Raw genomic sequence first — 26,881 nt, 5'->3', positions numbered from 1 at the left:
GAGGTTGAGCCCCATGCCCATCAGCTGAAGCATGTGATGTTCAGTCTGGCTTGGTTTGGGCAAACCAGCCAGTTCCCAGGTGAACTGCACCCAAGCCCTGCAGAAAGCAGGATTTCAAATGATGTGTGCAGAGTTCAATCCTGCCTGGACAGTACCTCCCTACCATTCCTGAGGGCCAACTTTGACAGGTGGGAGGGACAACTCACCTGATGACCTCCTGACTTCAATTTGCGGCAATGTTTACAGCTTATTACCCACTGAAGAAATCGGGGGCAGTTGCTTGCTGTTTTCAGAATTAAGAAAAAGCACAAAGTGGGGAGGAAGCAGACCAAAGAGCCTGAGCTTGAGGGGAGGTTTGTTGGGAAAGTGAAGAGACTTGAGGGAGCAGCTAAAGATTGATCTGAAATAATCATCCAAGTAAAACAGCCAGAAAGAAAAACACAAAAGAACATGATGATAAAAGCAAAGTAATAAAGAAACAGTGTGAAATGCCATCTATCCACACAAAAGGGCACTGCATATTTGCTTTGAATATGAATTTTTGCATCTTTCCTAGGAGCGTAAAACACTATCACAGACCCTCCAAGTGTCCCTATTTTCCAGGGACAGTCCTGGATTTACAGACGCCATCCCAGTTTCTGATTTTATCCTGGAATGTCCCACTTTTCCTTAGGACGTCCCTATTTTCACTGGAGAACTGTTGGAGGGTATGGAGTCATCCAACCCCTGAGCCATCTGAAGGCAGCCCTGTATAGGGAAGTTTTTTCATGTTTAATGTTTTATTATGTTTATATATATATTGGAAGCTGCCCAGAGTAGGTGGGGCAACCCAGTCAGATGGGTGGGGTATAAACAGTAAAATTATTATGATGGAATAGGACATCCCTATTTTCATCAGAGAAATGTTGGAGGGTATGCAATCAGTCCTACATGCATAAATGTTAAAATTCCAGTAGCGATAGCAGTAGCTAGTACAGTGGTGCCTCGCAAGAGGAACGCCTCGCAAAACGAAAAACTCGCAAGACGAAAGAGTTTTCCGTTTTTGAGTCGTTCCGCAAGACGAATTTCCCTATGGGCTTGCTTCGCAAGAAGAAAGCCCATAGGGAAATCTCCGGGGACCTCTTTTAAAATGCTGGCGGTCGGGAGCAAAGACTTTCGCCCACCGCCGGCCTTCAGAAGAGGTCCTGGACCTCTTCTGAAGGCCGGCGGGGGGCAAAGGTCTTTGCTCCCCCCCACCTGCCTTCCCGGGACAGCGGAGACTTCTCCGCTGTCCCGGGCGATCTTAAAATGCTGGCGGGCGGCAGCGAAGCCTTCGCTGCCACCCGCCAGCATTTTAAAATCGCCCCGGGACAGTGGAGGCTTTTAAAATGCTGGCGGTCGGCAGCAAAGCGCTCCTCTCCCCGGAGCTTGCGGGGCGGGAGGGGGGGAGAAGGGCTTTTCTTCCCACCGCCAGCCTTCAGAACAGCCTTCTGAAGGCTGGCGGTGGGAAGAAAAGCCCTTGTCCCCCCCCCAGCCTTCAGAAGAGGTCGGGGGACAGACTGTCCCCGGACCTGCTCTGAAGGCGGTTTCCATAGGAACGCATTGATTGATTTTCAATGCATTCCTATGGGAAACCGTGCTTCGCAAGACGAAAAACTCGCAAGAAGAAAAAACTTGTGGAATGAATTAATTTCGTCTTGCGAGGCACCACTGTACAGTGGTACCTCGGGTTAAGAACTTTTGAAACAAATTACCACTTTTGAAACAAATTACCCACTTTGGAAACAAATTATGAAAAGTGACCTGAATTTCTCTCCCTTCACTAGTGGGGATTTGAACCTTTGTCTCCCAGGTCCTAGTCTGAAACTCTAACTGCTACGCTACACTGGTTAGGCTGTGACCCTTATTGTCTGAAATGTATCTTGCCTTCTCCCCTGTGTCTCCTGTTTTTGTAGGCTGCCTCTGCTCTATCTCTTGCAGGCAGTGGAATGCTGCACCTCCTGATACAAGAACATTTATATTCTGCTAGCTGGATTCATGCTTGCGGTCATTAAGACCAGGCGGGCAAAATAGTCATGTGTGCAATCTGCTCTTTGTTGATGTGACACTCACTAGTTTCCAGGAGGGTGGGCCAATGAGAGGCTATTATGTGTAATGAGGCAGAAACAGTTTGACAGCAAAAACACAATCTAAAATTAATTTTTATTCACATTGCTCGTCCTGCTGTATTGCAGTAATTAAGAGGGAATGAAAGAATCATGCTTGCTCGGGTACTTTCATTGCTCCGATACAGAAAATTAAACAGTCAGTGTTCAAGCAGTTCAAAGAAATTAGCAAAACTGTTGTCGGGGATTTCACAGTCACCAGGCTTCCTGGTTGCAAGACGAATTCAGCCTTGGTAGATCTGAAAGGGAGACTTTCCTATTTCCCCCCAGTTTATATCCAGCCCTCCACAATATTCAGCATTGTAGTGCAAATTTCTCCAAATAAACACATTTTTATATGCAAGTTTGACAAATTTATGCATTTTACCCCAAGCCATTTCCTTTGGAATTTTTATTTCCTTATTATTACATGGTATTTTCAGAAATAAATTCATTTTTATGCACATTTCCTCCCAATATACACATTTTTTGTGCATGTTGGTTGGTTGGAGAAGTGCATTGTAAAATATGGATAAGCGTGAATTTCAAAGGATGGCTGCATTTTGGTTCTCATAAGTATCTCATGGTATCTGAAGAAGTGTGCATGCACACGAAAGCTTATACCAAGAACAAATTTAGTTGGTCTCTAAGGTGCAACTGGATGATTTATTTATTTATTATATTTCAACTGCGTCAGACCAACATGGCTACCTACCTGGTTCTCAGAAGGTTTGGGAAAGTGCAAATTTGATATATTCAGCTTCAAATGCAAACTAAATAAAATCTCTTTCCCACATCATCATGTTTCTAAGCATGTCTGTTGATGGTGCACTTGAAGGCCAGCCCAGGTTTGCTTATGTGTAATGTTTAAATAGGGCCTAATAGGGTGGCGCTGTGGGTTAAACCACAGAGCCTAGGACTTGCCGATCAGAAGGTCGGCGGTTCAAATCCCCACGGCAGGGTGAACTCCCATTCTTGGTCCCTGCTCCTGCCAACCTAGCAGTTTGCAAGCAAGCAGACAAATAGGTACCGCTCCGGCGGGAAGGTAAATGGCATTTCCCAGCGCTGCTCTGGTTCACCAGAAGCGGCTTAATCATGTTGGCCACATGACCCAGAAGCTGTACACCGGCTCCCTCGGCCAATAAAGCAAGATGAGCGCCGCAACCCCAGAGTCAGTCACGACTGGACCTAATGGTCAGGGGTCCCTTTACCTTTACCTTTAAGCACTTCTTAATGGTCCAAGCTATTTGTCTAAGATGGCAGGGACATTTTATGAAGTTTAAATAAATGAAAGACAAGCATTAGCCCACACTTTCCAGGGCCTCCTCTTCTCACATTCCTTATGGGCAGCTTGGTAAATATGGTTCCACCAGCTGCTTCACGTCCCAGTCTTCCATGCATGTTATTCTAAAATTTTATTTTCTTGCTGAACACTGCAATTTAACTGTTGTCTCTGTATTTCCTAAGTAATTTCTTCCTCCCCCCTTGTTTTCCTGCCTTCCTCAGCCAGTCACACTTCACAATGGAATTTCTCAGTTTCTGTGTATACTTCCTTTGCAATGTGTCAGAAGGAGGAATAAGTTCAAAACTAGCAAGAGGGTATATGACTAACTTGGTAGATATTTCTCAAAGTTAATTATTCACCATTTCAGGTGCTGTTACAGGCTCTGGTGTGACAAGACTTGACATTCATTTCCACCCGCCTACCCCTGGCTCCACCTCCTTCAGCATTTTTGACACTCTGGATTGTTCTAAACTAGCATCTTCTCCTAAGACAAGATCTTGGGCATCCAAAGTGCAGAAAACTCCATGCATCTTTTGACTCCTTGACATATGAGGAGCATGGGAAGGTGGGGAGAAAAAGGAAGTTTGACTCAGAGACCCTTATTAGAGAAAGCCACTGATGACATGCTCAAGATTTTAATTGTTTAGTTGTGTCCGACTCTTTGTGACCCCATGGACCAGAGCACGCCAGGCCCTCCTGTCTTCCACTGCCTCCCACAGTTTGGTCAAACTCATGCTGGTAGCTTCGAGAACACTGTCCAACCATCTCGTCCTCTGTTGTCCCCTTCTCCTTGTGCCCTCCATCTTTCACAACATCAGGGTCTTTTCCAGGGAGTCTTCTCTTCTCATGAGGTGGCCAAAGTATTGGAGCCTCAGCTTCACGATCTGTCCTTCCAGTGAGCACTCAGGGCTGATTTCCTTCAGAATGGATAGGGTTGATTTTCTTGCAGTCCATGGGACTCTCAAGAGTCTCCTCCAGCACCATAATTCAAAAGCATCAATTCTTCAGCGATCAGCCTTCTCTATGGTCCAGCTTTCATTTCCATACATCACTACTGGGAAACCCATGGCTTTAACTATACAGACCTTTGTTGGCAAGGTGATGTCTCTGCTTTTTAAGATGCTGAAGATTTTACTAACAGTATATAAAGACCTTAACAGCTTGGGAGCAGTCTACTTGAAGGATCGGCTTGCCCCACAAGGACCTATTTGACCACTTTGATCTGCAGAAATGGCACTTGTACAAGAGCCACATAATATTTGTTCTGCATTTCCTAGGGATTGCTCTTTCAGTGTGGGGTCGCTTAAGCTTTGGAACTCCCTGCCTATTGACATTAGGCAGGATCCGTCACTGTACAGTTTTCAATTCCAAATGCATGATCTTGCCATTTATACCTGTCCCCTTTTCCCTGTCCTTCCACTGCCACCGTCCCTGTTTCAGATTGTGGGTTGTAAGCTCATCGGGGCAGGGCCCTGTGATCTTGGATGTTGTTAACTGTGTCATTCACACAGGTGGAGCTTAATTTTTTAAAAAACAAACAATTACTGTACAGAAAAGGCCTTTCTGAGAGAAAGCATACATACAGTCAGCCAATCTTCAAAATCTTTACAAAAAAATTAGTCCCAAGTATCTGTATGTGTAGAATTATAAGTACACAATAGCACAGTAACTCCTAAATTAGCAAGTCTTCTTCCCTTAACGTGTTTGTTGAACAATCTTGCAGCTAATAAGGTGCATGCTTCAAAACATTCCTAATCTATGGATGCATGTTGCATTTGAGTTGCTAGATAGCCTTTCCGTTTAACAAAGCATTTTTAAAATGTATGTTGAAATGTCTCAGTGAAACAAATCTGTTTTCCCCCTTTGCCCTTTTCACTCCCACTCAATGTTAGCAATTCACTGATAGCAATTCCTATTTGTAAACACATTTATGTGCCCAGGGAAATTGCTCTGCAAAATGAGAGAAAGCTTCTTTGAATGTGCCTGGCCTCTTTACTCCCAGGTACATAGAACCAGGATCAAGAGCCTGAACAGCAAGCAGTAAGATATGCCTTCGAATTATGATTGAACTAAATGGAAAAGCTGCATGCTGCTCCCGTACCAGGTACATCCACACTACGCATCTAACAAATATTTAAAGCACATGGCTCCCCCCCCCCAGTCCTAGGAACTGTAGTTTACCCCTTGCAGAACTACAATTCCCAGCCCCCTTAACAAACTACAGATCCCAAGATTTTTTGTGGGGAGCTGTGGGTTTTAAATGTATGGTGTGGGTGTGACTTCAGCCAAAGCATGGCTCAAGTTTGGTCAGAGACACACAAATTTAGGGGAGAAGAAAGAATTGACTCTGGCTTTTCTGTTTACTGGGTGTTAAAAAGTTCCCAGTGTCAGTTTCCAGCTCTCCCTGCTTAATTATCTTATTTTTATATGTAATAATAATAATAATAATAATAATAATAATAATTTTTTATACCCCGCCCATCTGGCTGAGTCTCCCCAGCCACTCTGGGTGGCTCCCAATCAAGTGCTAATACGGCATTAAATTTTAAAAACTTCCCTAAACAGGGCTGCCTTCAGATGTCTTTTAAAGATAGGATAGCTGCTTATTTCCTTCACATCTGAAGGGAGGGTGTTCCACAGGGTGGGCGCCACTACCGAGAAGGCCCTCTGCCTGGTTCCCTGTAACCTCACTTCTCACAGTGAGGGAACCACCAGAAGGCCCTCGGAGCTGGACTTCAGTGTGTGGGCCAGATGACGGGGATAGAGACGCTCCTTCAGGTATACTGGGCCGAGGCCGTTTAAGGCTTTAAAGGTCAGCACCAACACTTTGAATTGTGCTCAGAAACGTACTGGGAGCCAATGCAGATCTCTCAGGACCAGTGTTATGTGGTCCCGGCGGCCACTCCGCTATCAAAATCCAGGACAGTTTACAAAACACATTCAAATTAAGGAATCAGTAAGCAGGAATCTTGCCCTCAGGATTGTGGGTGCCCGCCACCGCAATGCAGACGTCTGCATGTGAAGTCGTACGTCTGCATTGTGGCGGCCAACGACAGCTCCTCTTCCTCCTCCTCTCCACAGCCAGCAAGGCACCCTTTTCTGTGGGGAGGAGCTCAGACTCGGAGGCAGAATGACCCTGCCACCATGTCCGAGGCAGCCCCCTAGAAATGGTGCCTTGCTAGCAGGCTGCTGAGGGTGGAGCTGAACTGGTTCTCTCTCGGAGGCAGGGCCACTGCTGCCTGCTGGCTTTTCTCATTTTGTGAGTCAATTCTTTCTTCTCCCCTAGATTTGTGTGTTTCTGACCAAACGTGAGCCATGCTTTGGCTGAAGTGACACCCACACATGTGCCAGATCTCCACAATTATATTATTGTGGGTGCCCAGGCACCCAGCCCTCTTGAGTTGGTTCCTATGTCAGTAAGAGATATATACCACTTAATCAAAGAATTCTAACTGGTTTACAGAAAGTGGTGCAAAATTAAAAATACAGTGGTACCTCGGCTTACATACGCTTCAGGTTACATACGCTTCAGGTTACAGACTCCGCTAACCCAGAAATAGTGCTTCAGGTTAAGAACTTTGCTTCAGGATAAGAACAGAAATCGTGCTCCGGCAGCGCAGCAGCAGCAGGAGGCCCCATTAGCTAAAGTGGTGCTTCAGGTTAAGAATAGTTTCAGGTTAAGAACAGACCTCCGGAACAAATTAAGTACTTAACCTGAGGTACCACTGTAGCAATAAAAGCTGGTTGGACATAAAAAGCAGTGGACATAAAAAAATATAAAAAATCTAGATAATGGGGTGGATCCAATGTTGCATGAGTGGTTTTCTGCTTGCACAACAGGACTTCCTCTCCCTGTGCACTCCCAGATCCTCATCTCAATGCTCTGGAACAAATTTTGATGGTGTGCGATGGGCGGCTGGGGAAAGCAGAGGAGGAGGAAGTTGTGTTGCAGAAATAGAAGTTTGTTGTGTAAGTACAAGCACAGTCCTGGATATGCAGCCCAAAATCAATGGATTAAAAAAACAAAACAAAACTCTGCAGATAATAAAAGTGCACATCTGGGTAAGTTTGACTAAATGAAATGGTCTTTCATCTGCATCAAAGCCAGTGCATTGAACTGGCCTGCCTAGATACCAAAGGACAACTCAGAATTGTCAATACAACAAACCACAGTACATAATAATAGGACATACTCACAAGAGCCAGGTATTCAAATCAGCCTTGACCAAAGGAATAAGAAGGCAAAATACATCATACAATGTCATTTGTCATACGTGCTGCTGTTCTAGTTCAGCTGGTAGAGCATGAGTCTCTTAATCTCAGGGTTGTGGGTTTGAGCCCCACAATGGGTGAAAGATCCCTGCATTGCAGGGGGCTGGATTAGACAACCGTTGTGGAGCTGTCTAACTCTACAATTCAATGATTCTATGATATCTCTTTTGGGTGGGCAGGTAGGTGGGGTATTCTGTTAGAGCCACAACAGAAAAGGCTCTCTTCCTGGTTGCCAGGATGTAGATATCATAGCGTTCAACTTTTTCAGATCAAATACCAGGACGTCTTCCAGGACGTGCTCCCGGGCAAATCACGTGACCCATGTGCTTTTTGGGGGGCGAGGTTGCAGCGCAAGAGTGCAGCACCCAAAATTGCCAGCATTATCAGGCGAAAAAACAGGACGTTTCTTTTCCCTTTAGGACACTTGGCAGGTATGAGATACGTGTTCATTTTTTGATGACTATTCCTTATTTTGCATCAGGTTCCCAGTCTCTACACTATATGGTGCCCAGCCTTATTTCAACTATGTAACCCATTTGCACAGCACCACATCTCCAAAACTGATATTGACTTGGGTAAATGGATAGTATTGGAGGGTGTGCAACAACAGAAAACAGCAAGAGAAAATTGCCTTCCTTGCTTTGGGATCCTACTATTGTCTGAAAGGCAATAAACTTATTTGAGGGGAAGAATAATGGCATGTTTCCAGGACCAAAAGGTACTCAAAGTTACGGAAATGAAAGACCCATATGGAATGTGGCAGAGTCTTAAGGGCACATGTTTTAATCTATATTCAAATTATATTGACCTCCCCTCAAAACCAGTGTACTTACAATATTTTTGTGCCTGTTAGAATGAATACTTCATAATAAGTCTAGCAATTTTATCAACATGAGATAGGCAGGGGTATTTTTTTATCACAAAAGAGTTTTGTGACTTTGTGTACCACCTTTTAAGAAAGAATAAAATGATGGGAGATTACTTCATGGATCAGCGACATGCTTTCAGATTGCACCTTATTGAAATAGGTGGCATTTCATATACAGATGATGCCTGAGTTTTGTTTTTCCTTGTTCATTGTTTTGAACATGCCAGGATTATCATGATGATCTCCTCACCCTACTAAGTACAGCAGATTTCTCTTTGGGCAGCAGGAATGAAAACCAAGAAGGCTAGGAAGGATGAACTCATCACAGATGTTATGTACTGAAGTTCTCATCCTGGGCCAGCAGGGGGATACTGTAGATAGTTATGCAAATAAGGGATCAAAAGTGGCGTTCAGTGATTGGATAGTTTTAGAAAATTGCTACAGTTACGTTGTACTGGAGCTCTATATAAGCAGGCTGACTGAACCCTTCAGTTCAGTTCTGTTCTGGCCTGTGAATAAACAAGAGCTGTTTGAAGAATCACTGTGTCTGATATGTTCACCCACAACTTAACAACAAATATAAAAAAGAGTTTCATCACCAGATTCTATGGGTACGAGTTACAGTTAAAAGAAGCAAACACTTCAAATTTCAGTAATGAAAACCAACCTAATTATATTTCACAAATTGTTTAAGTCAAAGAAAGGACAAGACTCTTCAAAGAGTGCTTCATGTTTTATACTTGAGAAGGTTGCCACAAAGACTGAGTCTGTGGCATTTGCAATTTCAATTACCTTTGATGATTTAGTAGGCGGTTCTTAATGCAACTGTGTAATTTTCTATGTGTGTGGTGGGAGGGAAACTACACTCCAAATTAAATTGTCATGTATACCTTTTGTTTAGACAAAAAACCAAAAACCTCGCTTAAACTAATTTTAGACAAATCCTGTTTGTTATCGAAAGCTGTGCTTGGGGGGGAAAGAGAGGCAAACATAGTTATTGTTTAATGAAAAATTGATTCTTTCAGATAGGACCAAAACTGCTAGCTGACAGCTTCCTAAAGGATAAAGAATCACTATGCAGATTTATTTATTTATTACAAAAATGAGGTGCGCAGAATGGACAAAACTAAGCCTGGACAACAGTTCTGCTTGAATCAACTCTTCCATTTCTATCTACCATTGGCATGTGGCCTCCCCCTTGAGGTGGCCATCAAGATAAGAGGGGCTCCACACTCCTGCTTTAGGTGATCAAAATCTCAGTTCTGCCATTTTTGCCAAATGTATAAATCTAAATCAAACAAGTGTTGGAAATGTGAAGAGAAAGAAGGTTCTTTTTATCATATGTGATGGTCTTGTAGTAAGGTTAAAGCTTACTGGGAAGTGATATATAATGAATTGAAAAGGATGTTCAAAATAACCTTTGTAAAAAACAAACAAACCCAGAAGCTTTTATTTTGGGAATTATAGGGACAGAACTACCTAAATTGTATAGAAATTTATTTATGTGTGCTGCTACAGCAGCAAGAATGCTACTTGCCCCAAAGTGGGAACAAGCAGAAGTCCCAGCAAAGGAAGAATGGATACAAAAACTTGTGGAATATGCAGAGATGGCGAAACTCACTGGGAGAATAAGAAATCAAAATAACAAACATTTCATTAAAAAATGGAAATGGTTTATTGAATATTTACAACTAGCAGACAGCTAAAAACCTTGGCAGGATTATTGTAATAATCTGCAGTTTTGTAAGAGTATATATTTAAAGTAGATAATTAAATGAGCAAATTAAATGAATTTGGATATGCAAAAGATATTAAAAAATAAATGTAAGGAATAATAATAATAATAATAATAATAATAATAATAATAATAATAATAAATTTCTTCCCCAGCCACTCTGGGCGGCTTCCAACAAAAGATTAAAAGTACATTAAAACATCAGTCATGAAAAACTTCCCTAAACAGGGCTGCCTTGAGATGTCTTCTAAAAGTCAGATAGTTGTTTATCTCCATGACATCTGATGGGCGGGCGCCACTACCAAGAAGGCCCTCTGCCTGGTCTGCCTCTGCAGAAAGGTGGGTGGTGGGGAGGAAGTCAAACTTTGAAATGTGAAAATGGTTGTAAAATTAATGAAATGTATAAACATGAAAAGTAGAAATAAAAACTTTTAAAAAACCCAAAAAAATAAAAAACCAAAAAAAACCCCAAACTCAGTTCTGGACAATTCCCCCCCCCCGCAACACCCACCTTCATTGCAGTGGCACAACCATTAGCACTGATGCACCTACTGGGTCCTCTGTGTGCTCAGTGCTAACATGAAACTATTCAACACAGGGAGGCTCCTTCATGCCACCAGGAGTCCCAGTTTTGCAGAGTTTCTGACAGCTTGGAGACCATGCATGCTTCCATGTGTCTAGCACCTTACAGTGGGGTGAGGATAGCAAACACCAGGTCTGCTGATGCCAGCAAGATCAGCAGAAGTTCTCCCACTCCTTCCTTCCTGCATTCAATAAACATGTTGGGTGAGGAGAAGAACAGCTGTTCATACGCTTTGTCAAACTTAGCTGTGCCCAGGAGCTTGGATTTTGAGACGTCATCATAAAGCAAACCTTTCTGGAAAAGCCATTTCTCATGTTCACCTCAGACCCACGAGCCTAATAAATTCTGCACTCAGTCCTTTGATGAAAAACATCAAGCTTGACCTGCTAAGCATATAAGAAGAACAAGCTTTGCGGAGGAAGATTGAGCATGGCTTCTACAAAACAAGTTCTGCCTCTTCAATGTGTTGGAGTTCTCGCCAAATAACCAGGTCCCAGTCTGCGTGTAGCCTCAAGGGAACAGGTTGCCAACCCCTGTTAAAACCATAAGCTAGGAAAATTGGCTTCCAGGTGGAAAAATCAAAATTAGAAACAGAATTGTTAGAACCCAATACTAAGAACTTGTCAAGAATGTATAACTTGCTGTTGAAATGGAATACACAAGATGAAACAGTGAAATCAGCTATGATAAAATGGGCACAAGACATTGGTCATAACATTATGTTTGCTGACTGGGAACAGTTGTGGACCGCCGGTATGAAATTTACGGCATGTAATGCCTTAAAGCACGGGTGTCAAACACAAGGCCCGCGGGCCGAATCCGGCCCGCCAGACCTCATCATGTGGCCCATGTAGCTGCCAGCCCGCTTCCCCCTGCGAGGCGGCGCGCTGTGGGCGGGGATGGGGGGCTGGAAGGCGGACAGTGGAGAAAGCGAAGGAGCTCCCTTCCCGCGCCGTTACTCGGCCGGCCTGAGAGAAATATTCTGAGGTGGCGGCGGCCTTCGTCCAGGGTCGGGGGGCCATAGCGGGACTTTGCCCTCCCGGCGGCCTGCAGCAACTGGAGCTGGGGCGGCTGCGGGACCCGCCGGGCAGCGGCGGCGGCGGCGGAATCGCCGCCACTTCTTCTCCTTCTCCTCCTCCTTCGTCTTGCTCGCCGTTGCCGCCGCTCTCCTCTTGCTCGAGGCAGGCCTGGAGCCGGGACAACCCGGGCTTCGAGCCCGAGGAGGAGGCGGGCGAAGCGGCCAGGGCGGCTGGCGGGAGCGTGGCGGCGGGGGCCATGCTGCAGATGGGCGTGGTGGAGTGGGGTGCCTTCGCCCTCAGAGCCTGACGCCCGGGAGGGCCTGCCGAGAGCGGGAGGCAGCGGAAGTGCAGGCGGCACGGCGAAAAGGAGGATGGTGGGGGGGGGAGGCAGGCCAGCGGTCTTGCTCCGCCGGAGGCGCCCCGCCGCTGCCGCAGCGTTTCCCTCACGAGGAGACGGGTAAGGAGGTCGCTGAGCAGCCGCCGCCGCCTCGCCTGGGCCAAAGGGATGGCCTGCGAGGTGAGTCGCCGCCCGGCCGGGCCCTTCTATCGCCCTTCCCGGCTCGCATCTCTCCTGTTTCACCTTATTACTCGCGAGTCTTCTGCTCTGAAGACAGATGCAAGTAATCCGTTCAGCTCCTCTGCAACCTCCTTTCCCACCTTTAGCACACTTTTGATTCCCTTGTTGGCCAAAGGCTCTACCACAGACATGTCCAAAGTCCATTTCAGGGGCCTAATCCGGCCCCTTCGGCAGTTTATGGGGTAAAATCCTCAAAAAACCCCTCAACAACTTCAACCCTAAAAAAAAAGCTCAACAATTTCAATCCTAAAAAAAGCGCAACAACTTTGGTTGGCCCTCACAGCCCTTCACTTCATCAAATCTGGCCCTCCTTGAAAAAAGTTTGGGCACCCCTGCCTTAAAGGAAAATATTATGAAAATGATTTATAGGTGGTACATGACCCCAGTCAAGCTTGCAAAAATTTACCATTTGCCTGATAATAAATGTTGGAAATGTAAAGAAACTGAAGGTACATTCTTTCACCTTTGGTGGACGTGCCCAAGGATTAAGGCTTTCTGGGAAATGATATATAACGAAATGAAAAAGGTATTTAAATATACCTTCCTTAAGAAACCAGAGGCCTTTCTCCTGGGCATTGTCGCCCAATTGGTGTCAAAGAAAGATAGAACATTCTTCATGTATGCTACAACAGCAGCAAGAATACTCATTGCAAAGTATTGGAAGACACAAGACCTACCCACCTTGGAAGAATGGCAGATGAAGGTGATTGAACTACATGGGATTGGCAGAAATGACTGGCAGAATCCGAGACCAGGGAAAAGAGACGTCGGAAGAAGATTGGAAGAAATTTAAGAACTATCTTAAGAAACATTGCAAAATCAATGTGTGCTAGAATGAGGTGGCTTTAAAAATCAAATGTACAGCTGTAAAGATTAAGTTAAAAGAAAAGAAAGGTTGACAACTAGATAAAATTAAGGGTGAGGATTTGCTGAACTAAATATTTGAAATGGGAATGCAGAAAGGGGAGGTATGAGGAAGTCGGTGAAGTAAGTTTTAAGAAAATAAGGTTTTGAAATTATACTTGTTCTTTTTTTGTTTGTGTTTGTGTGTATTGTTTTGTTTGATATAATTTGTAAAACTTTAATAAATGTCTTTTTAAAAAAATAAAAATAAAACCATATGCGCCCATTGATAAAAACCACCCTGGATTGAACCATCAGTTCACCTTACAAAGGAAAAGGACTTCGGCTCAGTGGCAAAGTTTGCAGACTGGAGGTTCCAGGTTCAACTGCTTGGGGCCGGAAAAACTCCTGCTTGAAACCCACTGCCTGTTTGAGTAGACAGCCCTGAGCTAGATGGATTAAGGGTCTATGATAAGGCAGCTAACTGCTGTTGGGAGATCCCCAGCTTTGTTATGTTTGGCTCCAACCTTTCTTCTGAGGAGCTCAAGGGAGTATGTCCATGTTTTCAAGGAGGAGGCAAGACAAGGGCTGGGGTACAGCGTATGCTTTTCATGCTGCAGTCCCCCCACCTGACGCCCTGAGCTAGATGGACGAACGGCCTGACTCGGTACAAGGCAGTTTGGTTCCTATCTAGCAGGTGGTCGCCCATCAGGACACCCACAACATGCCCAGATCTACTTAAAAGGTAAAGGTAAAGGACCCCTGACCATTAGGTCCAGTCTTGACCGACTCTGGGGTCGCGGCGCTCATCTCGCTTTATTGGCCAAGGGAGCCAGCGTACAGCTTGCGGGTCATGTGGCCAGCATGACTAAGCCACTTCTGGCGAACCAGAGCAGCGCACGGAAACGCCGTTTACCTTCCCGTTTACCTATTTATCTACTTGCACTTTGATGTGCTTTCGAACTGCTAGGTTGGCAAGAGCAGGGACTGAGCAACGGGAGCTCACCCCGTTGGGGGATTTGAACCACTGACCTAGGCTCTGTGATTTAACCCTAGGCTCTGTGATTTAACCCACAGCGCCATCCGCGTCCCCCAGACCTACTTAAGCCTAGCCAAAATGCCACATTGCCACAAGTGTGAGGTTACCTCTCTTCCCCCACCCACTTGTGCCTTTATCAGCTGAAAAATAGGCCGAAAATCAACAGGTGAAGTTTCTTCCTCGTTTGGAGGGCAGAGGGAAGCCTTCCCTGTTGCACATCTGCCTGCACAGCGGTTGTTAAAGGCGCACGACCCCCTGCCAGCTACAGTTGCGGTGGGGATGGGGCGGCATTGGATGGCCAAACGGGCTGGTCTTGCGCCCTGGGGTAGGAGGAGGCGGAGGCGCGGGTGGGTAGGTGGGTGGGTTCAGCCACGGAGGGAAGACCAACAAGATCTCCACTGGAGGATCTTCCCCTCGCCCCGGATCATCATCCTTCGCCGCCGCCCCGAAACGCATCGAGGGGGCGCTAGGACCCCGCTGCTGGCAAAGGTGCCTGGGTGCCCACCCATGGCTGGCAGGCAAATGCTGAGCAGACTGCGGCAGCTCCGGGTCGCTGTAAATACCCGAAGCCAGGGAAAGGAGGGCGGACAGGCAGAAGGACGAGACTTGGAGAGGTAGGAAGTCGCTCCAAGACGCAGCCGCGCCCTCCGATGCCCGCGCCGGGGCCGCTGCCTTCCAATGGTAAAGTTTCACTTTTCCTGGATTCCTTCTCCTGTCTGGTCCCTTTTCTTTCTCTCTATCCCCTCCCACATCTCATTCCTTTCTTTCTCTCTCTCCCCCATCCCCAATTCTCTCTCTCTCTCCTCGCTTGGATTTACTTGCTCGCATTCCTCTGTGCGCATCTGGGACTCTCAAGTTTGGTTCCGGGCTGCGGCGAGCGAGGCGCGTCGCGCGGCGAGGTCTCTCCCAGGTACGCGCGTCCTCCCCTCCGTCGTGCGCCCATGTGCGCGCCAGTCCAAAAACCAGCTCGCGCTCCGCCAGACCCCCGATGCGACCTCCTGCAGCCCAAGAAGAGCTGTGTGGCAGCCTCGAGGGTGACACAAGTCGAGTGACGTGAGAGCTATGGGGCATATCGTGAGCTTTTGCCTTCTGTTGATTTGAGCCATTGGTCCGTTGTCTGTTCCAGCTGCCTCCAGCCTTTTCAGACCCAACTTGAACCTAGACATACCAAGTGGTTTTTTTCTGGGGGACGCAGTGGTACGCATACCCCTAAACATTTTGCGAATCTAAGTTTGGCCTCACTGAGGGGCAGTATTTCGATATGAGTAGGAAAATGAGAGTAGCCTTAAACGTGTTTTTTTTAGGAAAAGGGGGGACAACGATTCCTTTCATTCTCTCTCCCAGCCTCTCTGTACATACACAGATATATACGCATAAACCATATATTTGCAAAGTGGGAGTAGTGCTGCTGTTATAAGGAGGAATTGTTGGTTGGTTTGTTGTTGTTGTTTAATTACATATTTTGTGTTTTTGTAATATTGTAATTTTATGATGTGAACTGCCCTGGGATCTATGGACAACAGGCGGTATATAAATTTAAGTAAGTAATTAATAATGACCCACCATAGATTGGACTATAGGTTTGGCAATGGGTCCCGCGGGGCTCATTCGTTGAAGATCACTGATCTGTTCTGACTAGCAAAGTCGCTCTCCAAGGATCTCAGGGAGAGGATCTTTTCTGTCACTGACTTCCCTGACCATTGCAGAGGAGATGCTGAGGACTGAACTTCGGACCTCCTGTGCTCTGTCACTGCGCAATGGCTCTTTCCCATGCCCTTCAGGCAGGGAAGATCCTTGCCAACATGTGTCAGCCTCTGATGGATGCGGGGTCTTCCTTACGAAACGTAACATCACCAAAAATTTGCTGGTGCTACAGCACTCTGGACGCACTTTTTAAAGGGTCCGGGAGATTCTGTTGGCTACAGACAGAGCTAAAGAAATTCTTCAAGGGTGCAGGACAGGGAAGGATTCTTCAACTAGGATGGAGCAATTTTCACAGAGACAGCTGCTGTATAAAGCTGCAGCCCTAACCATGTCTACTCAGAGTAAACCCTGTTCAGTACAATGGGGCTAAGAGGGGATTAGGATTCCCAAGTAAGTAGAGTTAGTAACTGCAGCAAAATCAACATTGTCTTGTGTCACCATAAAGACCAACAAATTTATTACAGCATAAGCTTTTGAGAACGCTAGTCCACTTCCATCAGATCAATTAAATGTTTCCCTGAATTTCAGGTGCATAAATACAAAGCTGGGTGGAGTGTTGTGAAAGTGAGATCAGAAGGCAAGGAAGTGCAGAAGGTACAGACAGTGACAATTACAGTTGTTAACAGAAATCATTCACAGAGAATGTGCAAGTGATAATAAACACACTTTCTAGCATTGATTTTAGAGCTGGACAGTGCTGCTGGTGAAGACAAGATCATTTCTTATTTTAGTTTACAATGGAGTAACGGACGTTTCGCTGTCTATCTTCAAGAGAAGCTGTGTTAGTCTGTGGCAGTAAGAAGATGCTGTCGCCACTGTCAAAAACTGTGTGTTTGTGTGTGTGTGAAATGTCCATGGGGATCACACATTCTGATATTGGAACCCTGTGCCCTTATTCCAGATGTGGGTGTGGTAAGCTGTAATTACTTTGTGCTGAGGTAAATGCAGTCTGTCCATGCTCAGAGGCACACTTCCCAGGGTCAGATTAATCCCTAGAGATCAGTGTTCTGTCTTCTTGTTGGGTTTTAGAACTTGCCAATATAAATTAATATTAATTATAATTATAATTATAATGGTTGTTGTATCTGACTAAATCACACCCAGAGTAGAACCATTTCAGAATGGAATCACTGAAATCGTGGCTGTTGATTATAATGTGATTTAGTCATATACAGTGTATTACCATTGTCTGCCAGCTCAGCTGGTAGAGCAGGAGACTCTTAACCTGAGGGTTATGGGTTTGAGCCCCACGTTGGGCAAAAGATTCCTGCACTGCAGGGGGTTGAACTAGGTGATCCTCATGTTCCCTTCCGACTCTACAATTCTGTGATTCTAGATCCACTGAAATCAAGCTGGAAAGGATCTCTCATTATTCAACTGAAGTCAGTGGGCCTAATCTGAGTATTTCTCTGCCACCTGTCCAAGTCTTAAGATGATTTGCAAGAAACTCTGGAGTCCATAATCTTTACAACAGTCCTGTACAGTAGGCCACTGTTGTTCTTTCCATATAAGAAGTGTGGGAGAGAGGCTGAGATGTAATAGCTTGCCTAAGACTGCCCAATGATCTTCAAGCTGAGCTGTAACCTGAACCCAAACTCCCAGTTAAAGATCCCTCTTCTAACTATTAGACTCTGGTCTAACCAACTAACCTTCCTTTTTCTCCCACCCCTCAGGATACCTGCTGAAGTTCCTCTTGGCTTGGGAGCCCTAATCAGGCTCAGGCACCATCAGCATCAAGGAAAACAACCCAACTGGGATCCACCCATGGAGAACCAGTCTTGGGACTTCTTTGGGGCTCCGGTGGGCAATGCCAGTGCCAACCAGACTCTTCTGGACAAGATGCCTCAGCTGCCCCTGGAAGTGCAAGTGGTGACCATCTTGCTGGTGCTGCTGATCTGCGGGGTGGGCATCGCTGGCAACGTCATGGTGGTGCTGGTGGTCCTTCGTACCAAGCACATGGTGACTCCCACCAACTGCTACCTGGTGAGCTTGGCCGTGGCCGACCTGATTGTGCTGCTGGCCGCGGGGCTGCCCAACATCTCAGAAGTGGTAGCCTCCTGGGTGTACGGCTACGCTGGCTGCCTGTGCATCACCTACCTGCAGTATCTTGGCATCAACATCTCAGCCTGCTCCATCACGGCCTTCACGGTGGAGCGCTACATCGCCATTTGCCACTCCATCAAGGCGCAGCTGCTCTGCACCGTGGCCCGGGCCAAGCGCATCATCGCCTGCGTGTGGCTGTTCACCTCTCTCTACTGCCTCATGTGGTTCTTCCTGGTGGACACGTCGCAAGTCCTGTTCGCCGACGGCACGCAAGTCAAGTGCGGCTACCGGGTCTCCAGGAACCTCTACATGCCCATCTACTTCTTGGACTTCACTGTCTTCTACATCATCCCCCTGGGCTTGGCCACTGTCCTCTACGGCCTCATTGCCCGCATCCTCTTCATGAACCCGCTGCCTGCCACCCCGCAGCACGCTGGCCGGCCGAGCAAACATGGTGGCTCTATCAGCACCTCCAGCTCCATGAAACTCTCCTGCCGGGGGAACAAGGGTGCTCTGAGCTCCAGGAAACAGGTCTTTCTTCTTAATGTTCTTCAGGGGTGGTTGCAAATGGAAGAGGTGTGTGGCAGGGATAGTGGGGTGGAGGCAGCTGTATCCCAGGACTTCAGAATCATTGGTTGGTATCTGGTGCAGTGCTGGCATTCCAACACTTCTCCAATGGAAATAGGGACGTCCTAGTCAATAATAATAATAATAATAATAATAATAATAATAATAATAATAGTGCCCCAGCCACTCTGGACCCCTCCCAACATATATAAAAACATAATAAAATATTAAACATATAACTCCATGTCCTGCAACATTTCTCCAATGAAAATAGCAACATCCTAAGGAAAAGCCTAGGAGATAAACAAGGATGCCATGACTGATTCCCCGGGTTTATTTTTAAATATAAAAATGAGCAGTTCTCTAGATTTGATCAGTTCAGTCTTGCTTCTTTTAGACCATGGATGATTTTTCCTGGTTATAGCCTTCATTGACTCCAAAGCAGTGTCATTATCTCAGGATGATTTATATTGCCTGTCTTAGGGAAGCTGGATGAAAAGGCCATTGAGATGCCATTACTGTTCCAGTTAACCACGGCCAACCAGGTCATTTTCTGGTTATAAAACTGAACGAGGTTGCGGAAGCTGCTTATATTGGTCTACCTGGCAGTAGCTCTCAGGGTTTTAGGCAGGTGCCTCTTCCAGCGCTACCTGAAGATGCTGAGGATTACACCTGGCAGTTCTTGCACAGAAAGCCAATTCTCTACCACTGAACTACACCTCTTCCCCTTCACTAGGAAAAAAGCCCCATTGAGCACCATGGGATTTCCTTCCGAGTAAGCAACTATAGGAAGACCCTATGAAGATGCACTCCTCTGCTCACTTCCATTGTCAGTCATTTAAATATAATTAAGGACTTGATCCGAGCCCTGGACTCCATTGAAATGGCAGGGTTCAACTCTGAAAGTGCATTTAGAAAGCTAGAGTTTTAAAACTGTATTCTTTCTTTGTTTGTTTATTGTGTTTATTAGTTCCCCTCCCCCCCGAAAAGTTTTCCAAAACAACTCACAGAGGACAAAAACATAAATGACCTAGTATATAAAAATAGAACAAAATGAAAGCCTAAAAGTGCATCCATAATATATATAAAATGGCAGACCTGGCACTGCCCACCTGGCTAAAAGATAGCCTCTGAACATGTGCAAACCTTGTAGGGGTAAGTTTTTCTGATTGGTGGAGGTCTCCTTAATAGTAATAAAATAGCAAAAGATTGTATTTATATAGCACTTCCTGTTAAAATGACAGGATTCTTAAACAGATAGGAAGTAATAATAATAGGGATATAATTTATGTGAAATGCTGTTATCCTTGCGACAACTCTGTAAAGTTTTATCTTAGTCATTGTGGTTGCAATACCCTCTAAATAGGTTATTGCTATTATTATTATCAGGGCGCGGGTGGCGCTGTGGGTAAAACCTCAGTGCCTAAGACTTGCCGATCGCATGGTCGGCGGTTCAAATCCCCGTGGCGGGGTGAGCTCCCGTCGTTTGGTCCCAGCTCCTGCCCACCTAGCAGTTCGAAAGCACCCCCAAGTGCAAGTAGGTAAATAGGTACCGCTTTATAGCGGGAAGGTAAACAGCGTTTCCGTGCGCTGCGCTGGTGCTGGCTCGCCAGAGCAGCTTCGTCATGCTGGCCACGTGACCCGGAAGTGTCTTTGGACAGCGCTGGCTCCTGGCCTCTTAAGCGAGATGAGCACGCAACCCCAGAGTCGGTCACGACTGGCCCGTACGGGCAGGGGTACCTTTACCTATTATTATTATTATTATTATTATTATTATTATTATTATTATTATCATCATCATCATCATCATCATCATCATCATCATCATCCCATGTTGCAGATTGTGAAGTCTGAGGAAGTAACTGAGTCTTCTCTAGGCCTCTTAATGAGCAGAAGTGGGTTTTTAAACTCTGGAATTCCTAGTTTGCAGCTGCTATTACCTGCTCTTCTAAACTAGTAAGCCTCTGCTGGGTTAAAATTACTCGCTCGGTGGCCTTGGGCTAGTCATTTTTGGTTAACCTACCCTACCTTACAGGATTATTGTGATGAGGGGTGCGGGAGAGAGATTACGTACACCATTCTGAGCTGCATGGATAAAATGTGTTGCCCTGCAACAAAATGTTGCAGTCTGCGCAAGATTGCAGTCACTATACCCGCCCCAGTCAGAATCCTGCTAAGGCTGAACGCGTCGCAGACACTTCAGTCAAAAGGGACATGGATTTTCTGCAGCTCATGATCAAAGAGGAGAAGTGGTGCTTTCCTTAAAAGAAAAAGAAGAAGAAAGAAAAGGGGGGAAAGTGTGTGTGAGCAGCGGCAATTATTGTTGCCGTGTAATTGTTAATTATGCGCCTGATTAGGAGAGTGTTAGATTACACATTGCTTACCAGAGTGGCTCTCTCCGAGCTGAGATCATGTTTAATTAACTCCTCTAATTTGGGATCATTGCTGAGGCAGGAAAAATAAATAAATAACCCAGAGGAACAGCAGAAGAGCTTGATTTTCAGAGGGCCTTTCCAGATGGTTATCTGCTGATTAAGTCTCTTTCTCAAGAATATACTGCTGTTATCACATTGTCTGTTTTCAAGGGGGGGGGGGCAGGGGCAAGGCTATTTTCTTCACTGCCTCTACAGCACACCCATACTATACATTTAAAGCACATTTATAGTGCTTCAACAGTCATGGCTTCCCCAAAAGAAACCTGGCAGATGTTTGTTTACCCCTCACAAAACTGCAAATTCCAGAATCCTTAACAAACAAACTTCAGGGGAAGTCATGTATTTTATATGTATGATGTGGACATGACACTAACATTTTATTCGTCCGTGATTCTGGAAATGGTTTTCGAAAGCAGCCTGATCTGTGAGGCTTATTATTGTGGGTTTCTAATCAGGTTGCTGATTCTTAGTGAAGCTGGGGTGGAGCAGGTGGTTTTGCTGGGAATGGCCAGTTCAGGCCTACTACCTAAACAGTGTTTTAGCATTGTTCCCATATCAAAGAAGCTTGCAGGAGAGTCTTGCAAAGGCTGAAATATAGTTGGGATACATTTGTGCAGAAAGCCCCTAAAAGCGAAAGTGGCATACAAGTAATACTAGTCTATACTTTTCACTTGCAGGTGCCCAAGTGAATCTCTGAATGGTAATAATGGCAGTTTTTAGCCAGTAGGGGGAAGTCTTCCGCTTTCTCTTAGCATCTTTGTCCTGGTTCTATATTCCTCGTTATCTCCCATCCCAAATTACCAGTTGTAAAGGGCAGCTTGGCAAAACAAAAATGTGTTTTGTATGGCAAAAAGTATTTTTTTTTATGCCATAAACTCAAGCTACGTCTGAGTTTTCTGTCCTTTGGGCTACAGTCCGTAAGACCCACAATTAAGGCAATGTTCATTTTACTACAGTTGAGTTGGAAACACCATACCTGATGGATTTAGGGTTCTTCTTTAAGGGGTCTGTAAATTACCTTTTTTTGAATGGAAGCTGCAAATAGAACATTTGTTGCAGATTTAAAATGATGGGATTTTATATTTGCTTCAACTGCAGCTGCGCTGCATGAAATGGCACTGTTGGCGATAGTATTACAATACATTAGGGCCGGGGAGAGCATTCCGCTCGCTGCTGACAGCGGCAACACATGCAAAATGCACAAAGGCATGAAGACAGCCTTTGGACCAGCATTCAGGAAAACTGCACCCCTGAAAACCTTGCTGGAGAGATCATCACAGACCGCAGCAAGCAGATGAAGCGATGGGCAGAACACTATCAAGAACTGTAATTGCGGGAAAACGTGGTCCCTGTGCTCAGTGTTCAGACTCTGCCTGTCTTAGAAGAGCTGGATGTCCCTGCCTCCCTTGATGAGCAGAAGAATGCCATCAAATCCCAGGCATGTGTTGAAGCCCCAGGACAGGACAGGACCCCAACAGAAGTGCTGAAAGCCGGCCTGAACTCCTCCCTCATGATGCACATCCATGGCCTTCTCTTGCAGTGTTGAGAAACAGGATCCGTGCCACAAGACATGGGTCACTCCGGCTTTGTGACCCTCTACAAGAAAAAATGCGGGTGGCGCTGTGGGTTAAACCACAGAGCCTAGGACTTGCCGATCAGAAGGTCGGCGGTTCGAATCTCCGCGACGGGGTGAGCTCCCGTTGCTCGGTCCCTGCTCCTGCCAACCTAGCAGTTCGAAAGCATGTCAAAGTACAAGTAGATAAATAGGTACTACTCCGGCAGGAAGGTAAACGGCGTTTCCGTGCGCTGCTCTGGGCCACATGACCCGGAAGCTCGCCAATAAAGCGAGATGAGCGCCGCAACCCCAGAGTCAGTCACGACTGGACCTAATTGTCAGGGGTCCCTTTACCTTTACCTTTTACAAGAAAAAAGGTGACAGTCCTGATTGGAATTCCCCTGCTGAGTACTTTGGGGAAGGCCTTTGTTCATGTAGTTCTCAACAGATTACAGTCACTCACCAGAAGGGTATATTCTGAGTTATGTACAATGCAGCATTAGAGATTAGAGGTCAACAGTCAACATGGTTTTCTCACTACATCAGTTGCAGGAGAGATGCTGAGAACAGAGATGCCCCTTGTTCATCGCCTTCATAGACCTGTTGAAGGCCTTGGACCTTGCCAGCTGAAAATGACTCTTCACACTGCCCAACATGATAGGATGTGCAGAAGATGGTCATGTCCTTCCATGAGAACATGCATGGCACAGTCCAGTATGACCAGAGGAGAAATGACTGCTGGGAAGAGCGCAGAATGAAGAAATGCTATGGTACACCTGCACCAGCCCTAGCAGATGTCTTCACCTGCTTCAACATGTCTCTCCCATATCGGTCTCTACAGCCACGGCAGGCGCTGTAACTCTAAAATGGTTTGACTTCCCCTCCTGAAGGCATACTCTTGCATTGTCTCCCGAGACAGACAGATGCCAACCAAACAGGGCTGGGGAGAGCTGTGGCTCTCCAGATGTTGTTGGACTACAATTCCCATCATCCCAGGCCACTGGCCATGTTGGCTGTGGCTGATGGCCATTGCAGTCCAGCAACTTCTGGTGTTCACAAGTTCCCTCTTCCTTGTTATAAATCTTCGGTGTACTCACTTGATGGATGAAATGTGCTTGATTCCCCAAACTGGTGGTCTGCAGATGATTTGGGCTACACCTCCTCAAACAGCACGGCTGTTGGAGTCCAAAATATTTGGAGGGCTCCATGTCAGAGAGAGCTATCCTAGATCTTCTCAAATGGCTGGTATGCAGTCTGAATAAGGCCTCTTGCTTTGGAATCTGAGCAGGCACTGTGTTAAGATGGCTGCTTGGGGGCTGTTGAGTTTGATGTCAGACAGCTTGCCTCCTGGGGTTCATATTCTGTGAGCTTTTTGTTTTTTCTTGGAGCCAACAAGATAGAAGGCAAGAAGCAGAAGTGAGCTGTACTCTTGGCAGTCGGTGGAGCCTAGCCAGTTGCCGTTATAAAATCCTTCGCTGCGCTGCCCTTGTGGGATTGGCAAACTTATCGCCAGTAGTCATTGTTTTGAGTTTTCTGCCTCACAGACGAAATCAACAGCCTGTCAAATGGATTGCTGCTTAATACCACAGAGCTTGGACATCTCTCTCAACATGTCAATTTGGGGAATTTCCTCGTTGACATGTGGTTTGATCGCCATGATGCGTGAGGCATTTGTTACGAAGCACTCCAGTGGCACATTTTGCTTGAGCCGAATTTAATGACAAGAAAAAGTCCCCCGCTAGACTTTGTGCAGTTGGCTAGCTAGCAAAATAAAAGATGTTAGACGTCGTTTGTGCCTCGGGTCCAACCCTGATGGTTGGCTTGCGGTAAGCGAGATGCAAGCAAATGTCTTAGATTGCTAGTACCAAGGGAATCCAGTTCATAAGGAAAACACAAACTCAAGGGCAAAATCAATCTCTCCTTATTGAAAAAGTGAAATGAGAACTTTCAACCTGGAAACAATGAGCAGGAAAACACCTTTCAATTCAGGTTAAGCTTCAGTGCCCTGGTCTAGACAGGCAGAACCATCTGTTCAAGTAGGCTGCATTGAACAAAGACCACTTGAAGGAAACCTTCCATCATTGCTACTTCCCTGGAGAGACAAACCTGTCAAAGGCTGAAGAATGAGGTTTAGCAGCCCAGATATTAAGGTAAATGGTATTGTTCCATAAAGTACATTTTTCAAGGAGTTACATCACAGAGACACCCGAACAGATTTCAGTTTCTTTAGTTTAGAGCCTAAAAACAATATATTTAGATAACTGAAAGTCCACTGAGAACATAGTAAGGTCCTCAACATGATATAATATAGTCTAGCTGTTGTTAGACTCCAACTCCCAACAGCCTTTACCTTCATAGCCAGGGGCCAGGGATGATGGGATTTGTAGTCCACAAGTGTTGGCTACATTGGCTACACCTCATATACCGGTAGTTAATCTAATTCAAGGAGACAGAAGGGTTCTGTTTCTTAGAATTGCACAATACAACCCAATGCATATCCAGTCTGCGTTTCCAATACTTTGTTCATTAGGCAATTCCCTGGATACTTGTGGGTGGTTGTTGTTGTTGATGTTTTACCTAAATCAGACAGTGTTTGGCTCTGAAGACAAATTGGTTAGATCACATTACATTTATTGGAGAGTAGCTCATGCAGGAAAACAGAGACGGATGCATTGATCACATTCAGAATTAGGGAACTTAATATTGCTTTATGCCTTTATTTCCATTAAAAAAAACCCAAGACTTTTGATCAAACCACTCAGGGGTGCATGAGTAACCTGAATTGCCACACATACAGCCTTGGGTATTACTCTTTTATTAACCGTGTCTGATTTACTTGTTTTCCTCTAGCTTAATTTTGAAAATCATAGACAGCACGTACAAAGTTTTAGATAACTGATAAAACTTGAGAGTAGTAATATTATTTGCCATTTGAAAATCATGTTACTATTTTCAGGTCAAATTAAAGTGCAAGAGAAAACATTGTGGGGGGGGATGGAAACAGCAGCACAAACTATAAGACTGAAATAACAAGGTGCAAAACATTGCTGAATAAATAAAGCATGTTTCAATCACCCTTTCTTTACTGATGAACTCAAAAAGGAGAGATGCAAATGTAAGCTCTCCTCAATTTTGTTTGTGTTTATGATAAGACTGTCTTTTTCCTTTATGTTACTTTTGAGTCCAAGGCAATGAAAATGGAAATTCTCAGTATTATTAGTAGTAGTAGTAATAGTAGTAGTAGTAGTAGTTATCTGCCCTTCAACCTAAGGTCCCAGTGGGAGTTGCAGCAAGTAAAACACACTGTTAAAAACACTGTAAAGCAACTTGCAATTATTATTATTATTAAGAAAAGAGAACAGATCACCATTATGTGTGCCTGTGAAACACATTCTGCTAGATCAGCCGCTTATGCACAGATTTACATGGCATTATTAATCTGTTAATTTATGTCATTGCAAATCAAATTCTATGATTCTATGATTCTAAGAAATAATTATTGTAATTAAGATAGAAATACAGCACATTTTGCCATATTATTTACTTATTTATTATTTATTGATTACATTTATGACTTTCCTCCAAGGAGCTCAATGTGATGTACGTAACTTCTCCCCATTCTATTCCCACAACAACCCTGAGAGGCAGGTTGAGAGGCAGTGACCGGCCAATGGGTGCCCAGCGAGCTTCATGGCTGAATGGGGATTTGAACCCTGGTCCAGCACTCTAACCACTACAGCACACTGGGAACTGGTAGCCCCTGTGCCTGATCTGTCTCTTGTCTGTGTACTAACTGCTGGTAGCAACTTCAAGGCCCTCTGCTCTCTCCCTTCTTAGGATCCTTGATCCTTGAATCAGACTTGGACTAGACACCCCTTTAAATAAAGGATTGTCTTCTACAGCCCTTGAAATATTGTTGCATGTAAAGCAAGAGACCTGGAAACCCTCGTGCCTATTTTAATGACTGACATTCTTGCATAAAGCAGAGTTGTCATGAGATTTGAGGACATACTCATTTTCTAGAGGAAACTGCCATTAAAACACTCTCGTTCAGACCTTTCCTGAGCTGTAGGAATCCCCAGAGCTTTCGTATTATTCTTCCCCGGCAAAACTGTAATGGTCAAATTTGCATTTGGTTCTTGTGAAAATGAGAACAACTTGTACGAAGAACAGAAGTGGGATCAATAACCCTTCCAAAAATTCTGAAATTAAGCACTGCAGTTTTAAGAGCTT

General features: G+C 45.3%; 1 protein-coding gene across 1 annotated transcript in view; it reads left to right on the top strand.

The window, feature by feature from the left end:
- LOC309534182 (thyrotropin-releasing hormone receptor-like) overlaps positions 1-26,881 on the top strand; it is an 85,592-nt gene that overhangs the window by 36,908 nt on the left and 21,803 nt on the right. Inside the window, exon 2 of the mRNA XM_082226279.1 lies at positions 17,722-18,622. Within this exon, the coding sequence (XP_082082405.1) occupies positions 17,722-18,622 (901 nt within the window). The remainder of the gene's footprint in view (positions 1-17,721; positions 18,623-26,881) is intronic.

Source organism: Podarcis vaucheri (assembly GCF_965113315.1).
Source record: "Podarcis vaucheri genome assembly, chromosome: 6".
Taxonomy (NCBI): domain Eukaryota; kingdom Metazoa; phylum Chordata; class Lepidosauria; order Squamata; family Lacertidae; genus Podarcis; species Podarcis vaucheri.
This window is presented reverse-complemented; position numbering and strand designations above follow the sequence as displayed.